Source organism: Stylophora pistillata, chromosome 9 (assembly GCF_964205215.1).
Source record: "Stylophora pistillata chromosome 9, jaStyPist1.2, whole genome shotgun sequence".
NCBI lineage: Eukaryota > Metazoa > Cnidaria > Anthozoa > Scleractinia > Pocilloporidae > Stylophora > Stylophora pistillata.
Genome location: NC_142527.1, coordinates 27,161,013 through 27,173,420, shown reverse-complemented (window position 1 = coordinate 27,173,420; position 12,408 = coordinate 27,161,013). Strand labels below are relative to the sequence as shown.

The 12,408-nt window shown below is 40.0% G+C and overlaps 2 protein-coding genes across 2 annotated transcripts; one reads left to right on the top strand and one right to left on the bottom strand.

Annotated features, from left to right (window-relative positions):
- Window positions 1–550: 550 nt before the first annotated feature.
- On the bottom strand, window positions 551–10,439 carry LOC111322458 (uncharacterized). The gene is made up of 7 exons (XM_022925561.2): window positions 10,227–10,439; window positions 8,401–8,708; window positions 7,556–7,756; window positions 4,226–4,575; window positions 3,782–4,056; window positions 2,945–3,202; window positions 551–2,224 (listed from the first exon to the last, which is right to left on the bottom strand). The coding sequence occupies exons 1-7, from the start codon at window positions 10,393–10,395 to the stop codon at window positions 1,296–1,298; spliced, it is 2,490 nt and encodes an 829-aa protein (XP_022781296.2). The 5' UTR covers window positions 10,396–10,439; the 3' UTR covers window positions 551–1,295.
- On the top strand, window positions 4,883–5,545 carry LOC148724125 (uncharacterized). Its single transcript, XM_088732791.1, has one exon. The coding sequence runs from the start codon at window positions 4,883–4,885 to the stop codon at window positions 5,543–5,545; it is 663 nt and encodes a 220-aa protein (XP_088588917.1).
- Window positions 10,440–12,408: the final 1,969 nt, after the last annotated feature.

The following is a 12,408-nucleotide window of genomic DNA, read 5'->3' as shown; positions in this document are numbered from 1 at the left end:
AATCTGAAATATTGTATTTCTGGATATGTTTTAGTGGACAAAATGCGAAATTCAAATGAATAAAGGCTGATAGTTTCGAAAGAAACTGTTTGGGGCTGCGTCGGTGGGGGTAACGAAATAATTTGGATATATCAACAAAGTTGAAATGGTAAATTGGCCACCGTAACGATTACAAAAGCTGACGTTTCGAGCTTTAGCCCTTCGTCGGAGCGAAGGGCTATTTAGCCCTTCGTCTGTTTAGCCCTTCGTCGGAGCGAAGGGCTAACGCTCGAAACGTCAGCTTTTGTAATCGTTACAGTGGCCAATTTACCATTTCAACTTTGTTGATATATCCAAATTAAAATGCAAAATTGTTACCTTTTTCGTAAATTTTAATTGATAAGGTGGAAAGTTGAAAAAGGCACTTTTTTTAAAAAAAAGCTCCCGTCTTTTAGCTTTTGGGTAAACCTTTTCGAGCAAAAGCTCGAATATGATACCTTTTTCGCGAAGAAATGATGTTATGAAAAGTGCAAACAAGGTACCTTGTTCGCAGCATTAAGAAATGCCATGATAGCGTTTTTCACTTTATTGGAATAGACAAGCCATTTAAACTGAACCCTTCTGATGTCTGTTGGCGCCATTTGATGAAAGTATTTGCAACTCCTGGCAGTAGCTTGCACTTCTCTCTGCGCTTCTCAGAAGCCTCGAAACGCTTTTTGACTGACACCTGTCATCCCTCTGCATCAACACGGAAATGGAAACAGTAAAAACAGTGTGATCACATGCTAATTCTGAGGAACATTGTAAGAGGTCGTTCGTATTCTATTGTTACACTCACTCACTCACTCAACAGGACAACATTATCGCTTCGCCAGTAGCCATAAAAATTAAATTAACGCACCAGGCACTTTAATCGTAGAAATATAGTGTCAAATATTAAGTATGCTGGCACAATAGTTCGAGCACTATAAGTGCTTCCTAGCAGGAATACTACGACAGCCTGTTTAGATAATTGAACAAGATTTGGATTCTGTCTGTACAGAGCTACTTGAACTACCCACTTCACCTCCTTCCACACTAAGATGAACAGTCTTGCGCTCTTTGGGAGAAACTGGCTCATTGCTTCCAACATCAACCCCGTGTTCACTAGAGCCAGGCTGATCATCGGTCTTCTCATTTTCGTTCCTGGTGTCCTGTGGATGAGGTTCTACTCCATTCGATTCAATTTCTTCCGCCATGGTATCTTTAGTGTCAATTTCTGGCTTTACTTCAAGCTCTTCAGTATTTCTGGCTGGTTTTAAATCATCCACGTTGGTCTATATTTTAATTCCAAAAGCTGCTTTCCATGACACCGCCAAATCGTCCTGTTTTTGGAGTGCCACTTGTAGCCACCTCCATTTTTCTTCCACCTCGTGAATATTCAGTAAAACTCGATTATCAAGATCCAAATCCTTGCTCTCTTCTCCTAGGAGCCTCTCAATAATTGAAAAGGCGGCACACCTCAGACAAAACGCGAGATCCACATCTATGTCATTTCTGTGTGCCAGACTATGGACCTCATTTTGCAAGGCCTGATCAACAACTTTGCACGCCCATTTGAAATCGTTGCAGGAAAACTCACTTGGAATCAGATGGACGTAAGAGGGCTTCGGAGGAACCACTGCTACCTGAACGGGGAACAGCACTCGTCGCGAGGAACTACGGTTTCGACAAATGGCAATGTTGAGTTCTTCAACAAGTTCACTAGATGTCAGGAAGGCCGGCGACAAGAGCGGAACAATTACTCGGGCCACGTCCAAAGACTGCACTCTTGAGAAGTCTCCTGCTAAAGGTTCGCTGATTTTTAACGAGGGAATTTTCTCGAGAAGTAACTGCTTCAATACCATCGCTGATTTTGTGTCGCCTGAAGCGTAACTCAGCGCCACATCGCAAGTAGCTGAGGTCGAAGACGCCACCTGTGATGAGGTAGAAATTGATGACGTCACTTCTGATGACGTGTTCTGCGTTGACGCATCTACACCAAGTTGCTGCTCATCGACAGACGTGGCTACATCACTGGCATGACTCACCTTGAAGGAATCGTTATCGTTGAAGCCTGTGAGGTGTACAGGGTTACTAAGAACACCCACACGAAGCAAAAACACTGATTTCCTGTGGTGCTCCATGGATGATTCCAGCGTGAGACTTCCTTTCTTCAGGTCTTGCACCCGTTGGGTGAGGATGTCATTTGCCGTGTTATTGCTTCCTATGAACATAAAGTGATAACCAAGCTGCAGTAAAACAAGGCTCCGAAATGAGAAAGCAGGAAATATAAGCCGAAATACTGTTCCCACACATCACACTCAGGGATGAGTGGCCCAATGGTAAGTGTTCTGGGATTCGGGTGGAGAGGTCTGGGTTCGACACCTGGCCAGTTTATTGTGTTGTGCTCTTGGGCAAAACACTTTACTCTCACAGCGCCTCTCCCTGCACAGGAGTATAAATGTGGAGGGGGGAGGTGGTTGGGGGGAAAGTAACCTTGATATGAACTGGCATCCCGTCCAGGGGGGAGCAGTAGTACTCCAAGTGGCTTCATGCTATGGGATAAGCTCCGGGAAATGGACCCATTAGCTCGAGTACAGAGTCAACCATGAGTGGGAGCATAGAATTACTGAAAAAGGTTGGTGGTTAATTAATAAATGGATCCAATTATTACTTATTTCGAAGCTAATAATGAAAGCTTAAGTACAGGGGTCCTTTACCCTTGAACGATGGCCTACATACCGGACGCTCGGCAAGAAGTCAAGAAATACGTACGAAAGAAGGAAGGAAGAATCCAAGACTCATTGTGAGTCAATCCTCGCTTGGGGCGGTCTAGTTCTGACACCTTCTACATAAGCTACTAAAACAGCAGCGAAAAGGAGGACGTTCTTTTCCCTGGAGTGTACAGTTTAAAACATTCGATGACAAATATAACTTCATTCACCTTTCAGTCTCTTGACCAAGTCAGTACACAACGAGGAGAGAACTTGGTCCGCATCCACTTCCGGAGAGGTACAGTCTACTGGAAGGGGCTGTTCACACCATAAAGGTAGTTTCTCTACAGGTTCCACCAACAAACTCACCAAATTCATAATACTGTCTTTATCCACAAACAGGGCGTGCGAAAGGCAGAATTCCTCATAACAGACTCTAGATTTGATGTAGTCAGGCGATAAAAGAGCGATGGTACTTTTGGACGCATCTGGGAATAAATAGAAATTAAAAGTTTTTGTGCAGAAACGCACGAGTCATGCTCCAGAATTATTACCACAGAGACTTTGAAGATATAACTCAAGTTAATCTGTTGCCCTAAATCGCGAGAGAGGAACTTGTAATCAAGGGCATTAGCGCGGGAGGGTGACAGACTTGGGAAAATGCAAAACGCGAAAAAAACCTTAAATCAAGGCCAAGTGGGGTAACAACGTGCAGGTGAGGCAAAACTCCAAAAATGCACAAAACCAAAGACTTGTCTACAAAACTTAAAATTGAGGCCAAGCGCAGTAAAACTTACACGAAAACACAGTTAAACTTCATCGGGCGCGGGAAAACATACCACCAACAAAGAGCACGGCTACGCTTATGAAGAGCCAATCAAAACTGAAATTAAAAACATATAACTACCTAAAGCGCGGGAAAACACGGGTAAACAGGTCGCGATTGGTTTTTAGTTTTGCATCTAGTTGGTTGAGAGAGACTTCTAAACCAATCACGGAGTCTAATGATGGGAAACCAATGAAATTCTAATTAACTTTCGACATTCAATTAGAAATTGCTTTCTTACCCAGTGAATTGTACAGCTTTTGCTGCCAAGATGTTCCGGTATTCAGACCAGATGTATCAATAAAGATCTTTAATTCTAGATCAAGAGACCTCAGGGTTTGCAGCACCTTGTCAGCGTGTTCTTTGTTCTGATGTGAGTATGAAATGAACACATCATAACTCAAGGTTTCAATGGTTTTTGTCTCCGTCACTCCAGATAGAGCATCTTCCTGCGGCATCTCCAACGAATTCGCCACATGATGACTGGCTTCCTTGATCTTTTCTGTGTCTTTTGGCCTAAAAAATCAAAGTGCAACGAGAAGAAAGCAAACTTAAGTACTGTTAACGTGTGCCTGGTTTTTCAGCATAATTAGGTGAACGAAAAAGTTGAAAATGAAACAAGAGGACACTACTTTAAGACCGTGCTTATGTGCTCCAGGGCTACAAGCAGTACTTTGTAACATACCTACAGTCTTCATATTGAATAAGACTCATATATGTTGGCATATAGACCATTGATGTGATGTAAAATGGAGCCAGAACTGTTCCACGCGATCTTCTGTTTATGCACAGGGCCATGTTATATTGCTCTATACAGCTCTCTGTCTCGAGGTAACTTGGGCTCAACAAGGCAATGACACGAGCACACTTGCTCATGATGTCAAATATCTCCTTTTGCCAAGAATCATCATCATTTAACTCTTGGAAATCATGAAACACTTTGATTTTCCGCTCAGTTCGTAAAAAATTTGCAATGTTCACGGCAGTTTCATGGTCCTTTGGACTATGGGACATATAAACATCGTAGATGATCTCCTACGGAACATCAAGGGAGATCCAAGTTATCATAGTGATTGTAAGTAACAAATCAAGAAAATTATTATTGAAGAAAAAGAGTAAAATGATGCAGTCTTGTTTTAGTTCCAAAAGAGTCAAGTTGTTTGGAACCAAAGTAAATCCCTCATGTAGTTGGGATATTATCACTAATAATAAATAAATAATAAATGAAAACCGTGAACCGCAAATTAAGACAAAAGTTTATGTCAAGCCTACTAATATTGGTTTACTTGTCCACTACCAGACTTACGTTGACAACCGGTACAAACGGAACTTATTAACAACTATGCTCGATCGCGCGTACCGTTTGTCCTCTTCGTGGCTTTATTTTTCTGAGGAGTGTGAGCGCTTGAAGAATTTATTCTCACGTTTGGACTACCCTCACCACCTTATCAACTCCGCCACTAACACCTTTATTAACTCGAGAATTGCTGACCAGCAGCCATTGCAAGCGTTGGGAAGATTGGCGAAAAATGATGTAACCCAAGTAGTCATACCCTTCAAGGACCAAGACTCCGCTAACATTGTTAAGACACAGTTGAAAGACCTTAGCCTTAAGCTCCAAACCACAATCCAGCCCGTATTTGTCAGTCGGAAAATTGGCCAAGAACTTAAAGAATGTGAAACCAAACCACAGCTAGTTAATCAACAGTGCGTAGTGTACCAATTTAAATGTAACCTGTGCGATACAGGGAGCTATGTTGGTTACACACGTAGGCATTTATATCCCCGCGTGGATAGCCATAAGAGCACGCCATCTTCAGTACGCAAGCACTACGACAACGACCACGCAGGTGCTGTCCCTGAGGACCTTCTTAGCTGTTTCAAAGTTCTCAAGAAGTGCATGAACAAATTCGATTGTCTTGTCAACGAGATGCTTTACATCAAACAATTAACACCGAGTTTGAACGTGCAAACGGATTCTATCCGTGCTCAAGTATTTGTGTAGCTACCTCCCCTATGAAAATTAGTTGTAACTCTTGAACTCGCATTTGTTAATTTTATTTTCACTTGTACCCTTGATAATGGCGTCATGAAGTCGCCGAAACGTCGGAATATTATATCGTTCGTTTTTACCTGTCTATGTATTAATAAATGAAAACTAGTAAATTTTAGCCTTGCAGTTCACTTTGAGAACCTAGCCTTATTGTAACCCCTAGTAACTCATAACCCACATATGACAAGTGAATTTGATTTGAAGATAATTTCCTCAGGAATTCATGTACAATTGGAATGGAAACTTGGTTAGGATGACAGACAGGCGGTCAACCAGCGGTCCTCCTTAAACCTTTAACTCTTAAAATCTGAATGTTAATGCTCTCCCTCTAGCTCAACACTAAAGGTAGCCCACTATAGCCACAGACTAGTAGAAATTCAGTTTTGGCTAGTGGTTTTCAATTTCCACTAGCCAGTTTGGCTAGTAAACAGACTAAAATTGTCCTAACATCTAAAAACATCTAAGATGTTACTAGCCATTTGGCTAGTAAGTTGAAAAGTTAGTGTCGAGCCCTGAATAAGTTCAAAGAATTTGGTGCTAGATAATACTAATCTTTATTTAGCAATAATTTCCATAAAATCCTCTACAATACAAAATATTAACAGCGTAAAAAAACGATCCAAAATGACTCACTTTCGGCTCACATCTACTCATTTTTTTTAATGTCAAAGCGTCTGGAAAACTATAAATAACAGAGTCAAATTTGGTGCTACATCAAGGTAACAGTCATAATTTGGATATATCAACAAAGTTGAAATGGTAAATTGGCCACCGTAATGATTACAAAAGCTGACGTTTCGAGCGTTAGCCCTTCGTCGGAGCGAATAGAGGAATTGTGGGTTGTGTGTGCTTTTAAAGGCAGAAAATGGAGCTACGTTATTGGTGGGTGCATGGCAACGAGAAAAACATGAATAAATTAACGTAGCTCCATTTTCTGCCTTTAAAAGCACACACAACCAACAATTCCTCTATTCGCTCCGACGAAGGGCTAACGCTCGAAACGTCAGCTTTTGTAATCATTACGGTGGCCAATTTACCATTTCAACTTTGTTGATATATCCAAATTATTTTGTTACTCCCACCGACGCAGCCCCAAACAGTTTCTTTCGAAACTATCAGCCTTTATTCAAGGTAACAGTCAGTCTACCTGATATGTCAGAGCATTCAGTTCTCATTACCTTTTTGCTGGGAGATGTTGGATGTTAAAGGGTGAAGTTACATGTTAACTGCGTCTGGGAGTTTAAAGGTTAAAGCTTTACTCCACGAAGATATGAAAATTTAGTATAATTTCAGAGCTGTGCAAAGAGTTTCCAGCAATCTGATTGGTTGAGTGGTTCCTTATATGACGCTATATAAACTGCTCCACGCAGTTTATATAAAATGTTAAAATAAAATGTTAATGAATGTTACCAAAATGTTATGATTAATTTTTAGAAATTTCTCTGTTGTTCAGCTCTGAAATTATACTAATTAAAAACAATTATTCGCCTCAGGTTCAGTGAATAAATATATCTTATTAACCAAGCGCGAGGGCTGTACTGGGAGAAAACTGGCCCGAGGTCTTGACAGTAAGGACCTCGCTGCGCTCGGTCCGTACAAAAGAGACCGAGGGCCGATATTCTTCCAGTACGGTCCCGAGCAAGCTTGGTTAATAAGAGATTTATTATACGACTGAAGTTCAAAGGGACACAAGTGTGGTATCATTCGGGACCATTCGGGACAGTGCCCGGTCCAATACTTAGAGAATATTGGACCGGCAATAGAGCATTTTGATTGGTCGATTTTAGTTATTAGCCCTCTGACTGCGTAAGTCGTGTAATAATGTCAAATAATCATAATTATTCGACGATATTCACCTCGCCGTCAGCAAATAATTGTTAAATATTATCTAGTGAAAACTTAAAGTTAGCAATAATTTATATTTCTTGTTAATAAAATTAATTCATATAAAATACAGTATACCTGTTCAGATGTTAATTCTTTGTCTCCATATGTGTCCTTCAACTTTTGAAAGTTTTCAAAGAGTGGCTCATATGACTTGTCAGGCTCTGTAGGATTTCTTGAAAATAAAACTATTTTCAGGGTCTTCAATTCTAGGCCAGTCTTGATCCACTGAATTGCAGAGTTTATTATGAGTCTTGACATCAGTGCTTTAGAGTAGCCCTAAATCGATATAAAGAAAAAAAAAAGTATGGAAACCAAGCACTGATTTCCCACCAGATTTCCGATTAATACTCGAGCCTCAGTTGTTAGAAGGATGGATAATGCTATCAACTATAGTAGATTAACCTGCATCAGGTGGATACCACAATGCATTTTTTAATTTTTTACCTCATGGATAGCAATTAACTTGTTAGATGGCATTATCTTTCCAATAAACAACTGGGCTCTGGGTCCTTGGAGATGTCTCAGTACAGATTCCTAACCCGAGGGTTCGTACTCTTGCAATTTGTAATCTTTAACCTTTTGAGCTTTTAGGGTGCCCAACGTTTAGCTTCTCCTTACATAATTATATCACCCCTTAATCAAACACCAAGGTCAAGAGATTAACAGACTAAAGAAGCTCTTGATTGTTAAACAAATTCTCCCTATCAGCACCAAAAGAAATGTATGAAGAACAGTATGGAGAATATGCATACTGATGTTAAGGTTAAGAGACATAGAGAGAAGAGCAGGGGGCATAATCACGTGCAGGCAACAATTCCCTAGTTTCATACAAAAATTTTGGAATTAGCTTGATTCGCTGTGGGTCAACAGTCTATCCTTTACATAACAAAATTACTCCAGAAAGAGCTGAATCAAAATACCTGATCCCCAGATGCAATGAGAGGCATCATCACTGACCCACCCTTGGAGTCCTTCCCACTAAGAATTGGTATAAGACATCTAAACACAGCCCCAACTACTTTCGGTGGTGAGCTTCCACGGCTACCAAATCCTCCCTCAAAACAAAGGATCCTCCTGAAACTATACTGCTCATGAAGTGGTTTGGACCACCAACAGAAATATTGTTTACGAAGGTCTTCTTCTTTGTCTTTGGAAAGGTTATGCACACTGATGCCAAGATTACTGGAAAGAGCTCCTATTAGGGAACTAGGTGTGGGTGAGTAATCACCTGTAAGAAAAAAATGAGGTCTATTTAACACATACAACGCTCACGTTGCCAGTGTCTGTTCAGAAACTTTCTGAACAGACACATGGCAGATAACAGATGACATACAATTTTCACGATGTTAGTTTAGGGAGTTTTGCATTGGATCAACTAATAATCCCCTACTTGAGATTTTTTAATTCATGTCACTTGTCTGCTTGAGATTGCATTGATATTGATCTCTGTCTTGGTCACTCATGGGAATTGCTTAGTTCTTACTAACTGAGCGGGAGGTCTGTATGGGAGAATCTTGACCGAGGTCACCAGTACAGACCGGACGTAGTGAGGTCTGTACAAGTGACCGAGGTCAAGATTCTCCCATACAGACTGACCTACATGGCTGTGTCTTGTATGCCAATTTTTTATATTCTTTGTACCTTTTTTTTCTAGACCGGTCTAGATGCTGCTCTAGATGGGAAAATCTGGAACACTTTCAATATTGATTTCAGCCAATCAATTTAATGAATTCAGTAGTTCCCAGTCCTTAGGAGACACAGCCATATAATAAAGCTGGTTAATAATGTAATGATTCTATAGTTCTATAACTTTAACTCTACACTTGTGTTCTAAATAATTCTGTAATTCTTAAATTAAGAATTCTAGCATCTTAATCTAAAATTCTAGTTCGATTTGTATTGAAAGATATCGAACGGATGCTAGTACAGCACCAATATAACATTAATTTTGTACATCTTAGTCTTTAAAATAATTACAATTTGCCCTTCAAGATTAAAATATCACAGTAGCATAACTCTGGCGATAAGAGCTAGCCGGTGAAAATATGATCTTCTTTTCCTACGAAAAGACCTGAGATGCTTACTGGAGCTTATCCAGCTGGATATTATATCCTAGCGACATGAAAAAATTTAATTAAAACATCTGCACTTGAAGCTCTCCATCGACTTCTCATCACATAATTAATTCATAAATAATCGAGTAAAGAGCATATGTACTGACAACGAGCACGGGGAGCTATAAACCTATAATAATTATAACTGTACACTTCTAAATAGTTCTATAATTCTAAATTGAGAATTCCGCCATCCTAATCTACGATTCTAGTTCGATTTGTACTGAGAGATGTCGATCGCAATATCTTCTAGTACCTTCATCTTTAACATGTGCATACTATTAATTTTGTACATCTTGGTCTTGAAAATAATTACGATTCGCCCTTCAAAATTAAAACTCCACCGTAACGTAACTCTGGCAATTAGCGCTGGTAAACAAATAATCTTCTTTTCCTACGAAAGGACCTATATAAAGAGCTGTCTATTGCAGCTTATTCAGCTGGATAATTGATGTCTGAGCGACATGACAAACATTTAAAATATCTCCTACACTTGTAGATCTTCATCGACTTGTCATCATGTGATCAATTTGTAAAGAATCGAATAAAGAGTATATCAACTGACATCGGGCATGGGGAGCTCGGAATCGTCTAGTTGACCTTCTCTGTTTGCTATTTACATAGCACCTCACCTGGGAACGCGGAAACAACCAAAACATCAACCTGTTCTTCCTTCGACAGCTTGGTAATATCTCCGATACACAACTGAATGCTGCTCACTCCACTAGAAGTTGTCAGTGAAATCGTGTCGTGAATAACTAGCGCCATCTTTGATGAGCTATTACCACACCCCTTGTACATGTACCTCGCTGTGCGCTTTTGTATGTTATGGTAATTTAAAGCTGAGTTTTTGCCTTTATCAATTGAGGTTGGACCTTGTAGAGACCTGATCGTTTGACCTTTTGTTAAAACTTACGCAATGCACCGGGGCAGAAAAGTGTTGAAACATAATATATCTTATTAGACGTTTGATTAACGTCTGATTGAATTTGCCAAGAAAAAAAAAACCTTCAGAGAGGAAATATTTATTTTGTTGGGAAAAAAATAAGCGGAATTTTAGTTTAATCTTCTTTAACTACTCTGAGTTAATTTTGCAAGCGCTAGCTACTTGCCTATTTTGCGTGTCATTATAACTTTACTAGTTATTGGTTATTAATGTAGTTAGCATACTACTCTGTAAATAATACGAGGGTTAGGGTTTAGCGTATGAATGTATGTACGTACGTAGGTACGTACGTATGTGCCTACGTGCTCACGTACGTGCGTGCATATGTACGTGCGTTTGTGCTCACGTACGTGCCTGCGTACGTGCGTGCTGGTTTTTTAACCTGACAAAGTGTACGTACGTGCTTACGTAGGTATGTGAGGGGGGAAGTGATGGTAAAAGAAGAATTATAGTTGCTCTTGTTCAACTGTCCTTCATTCAGTGATCAAGATAGTGGATTTACTGTACAATGCTCGTGATTGGTTCATTTGCCTTTACTTAGGAAAGTACATCTACAACACGATTGAGTACATAAAGGAAATATCCTTACAGTAGTTCTGCTATGTAACGTAATACACTAAATGCCATAGGATTAAGGATTCAAGTGTTTATACGGCCAACATACAGGCTTTTTATAGTTTTGGTATGTATTTAACATGTAAAAAAGTATTCTTAAATAAAAAATTGGATTTTGACGAGTTATCGCCCTGAAATCGAGCTTTAAACATCTCGCTTTGGCCACGCCCATTTAAGGTGACCGTGAGTCGGGGCAAAAAAAGAGACTGGGTTCAAAATGGGTCGTGACGTCAAATCAGGAACGCGCAAAATCCCGCCAGTGGTTCATTTCACTGTTTTTTTCAGTTAGGTAAAGAGTTTTCGGCGACATAAATATGCCCGATAGATGTGTTGTAAAAGTACCGCGTTTGTCAAGCAAAGTAGCAACACGACGCTCGAGGCGCTCATGGAGTGACGTCACTCATCACCAATCTTCCCTTACGCGGTCAACTTCATTGGGTGTGGCCGAAGCGGGAACTTTAAAGCTCTATTTTAGGGTGAAGAGGCGTCAGAATCAATTTATTTTTTGAAGAATACTTTTATACAGGTTAAAGAGATACCAAAACAATAAAAGCCCTGTTGGCCGTATAGACACTTAAAAGTGCCCATCCAAATCTTTGGAAGGTTTCAGAATACGACGTACAACAAATCTCACCTTCTCGAAAACCGATCTCAAATTACTTACTAAAAAGCAGTGCTTGCTTTTGTCATTGAGAACGAAAGAATATGCGACAGTGACGCTAAAAATACTTCTACACATTGAGAATATGTCAAATAACATTAACCTTTGGCGAAAGAAAAAAGAAACGGCTCAACTTTTATGAAATATTCAGTCAAAGTCTGCCGCTTTCACCGCCTTATCGAGAATCCCGCCACCACATTGCAACGCAGTCGATGTGCCTGTGCCTGCACTGAGTGAAGACCCGCGAGGCACTCTGGTATAAAGTGGCACGATGCAATCTGGTTAAATAAAATGCAATCTGATAAAAAAGTGATGAATTCGAGAATTCAAACCCACTTCATATAATATAATCTTCTTAAATCCTGACTATGTTGCTGCTCACTCGCTACACTCACTGCGCAGCAAAGAAAGCATCACAGAAAGTCAAGACAGACGAAATTTTTGATAGCGAACGTGCGCTATTTGAAAATTGCATTAGTGTTACAACTTTGCACTCGTGTTACATAAAAAATGCACTCGTTTACCGCCAATCAGATGCGCGTGGTTTTTTGATGTATGTTATTAGGTCTGTAATCATACGAGTACTTAACAA

Coding starts and splice junctions, on each gene's coding strand:
- LOC148724125 (XM_088732791.1), top strand. CDS start 4,883: ATGCTCGATCGCGCGTACCGTTTGTCCTCTTCGTGGCTTTATTTTTCT.
- LOC111322458 (XM_022925561.2), bottom strand. CDS start 10,395: ATGTACAAGGGGTGTGGTAATAGCTCATCAAAGATGGCGCTAGTTATT. Junction 8,709..10,226: donor GGTTGTTTCCGCGTTCCCAG/GTGAGGTGCTAT, acceptor TTTTTCTTACAG/GTGATTACTCACCCACACCT. Junction 4,576..7,555: donor AAGAATTAACATCTGAACAG/GTATACTGTATT, acceptor GATGTTCCGTAG/GAGATCATCTACGATGTTTA.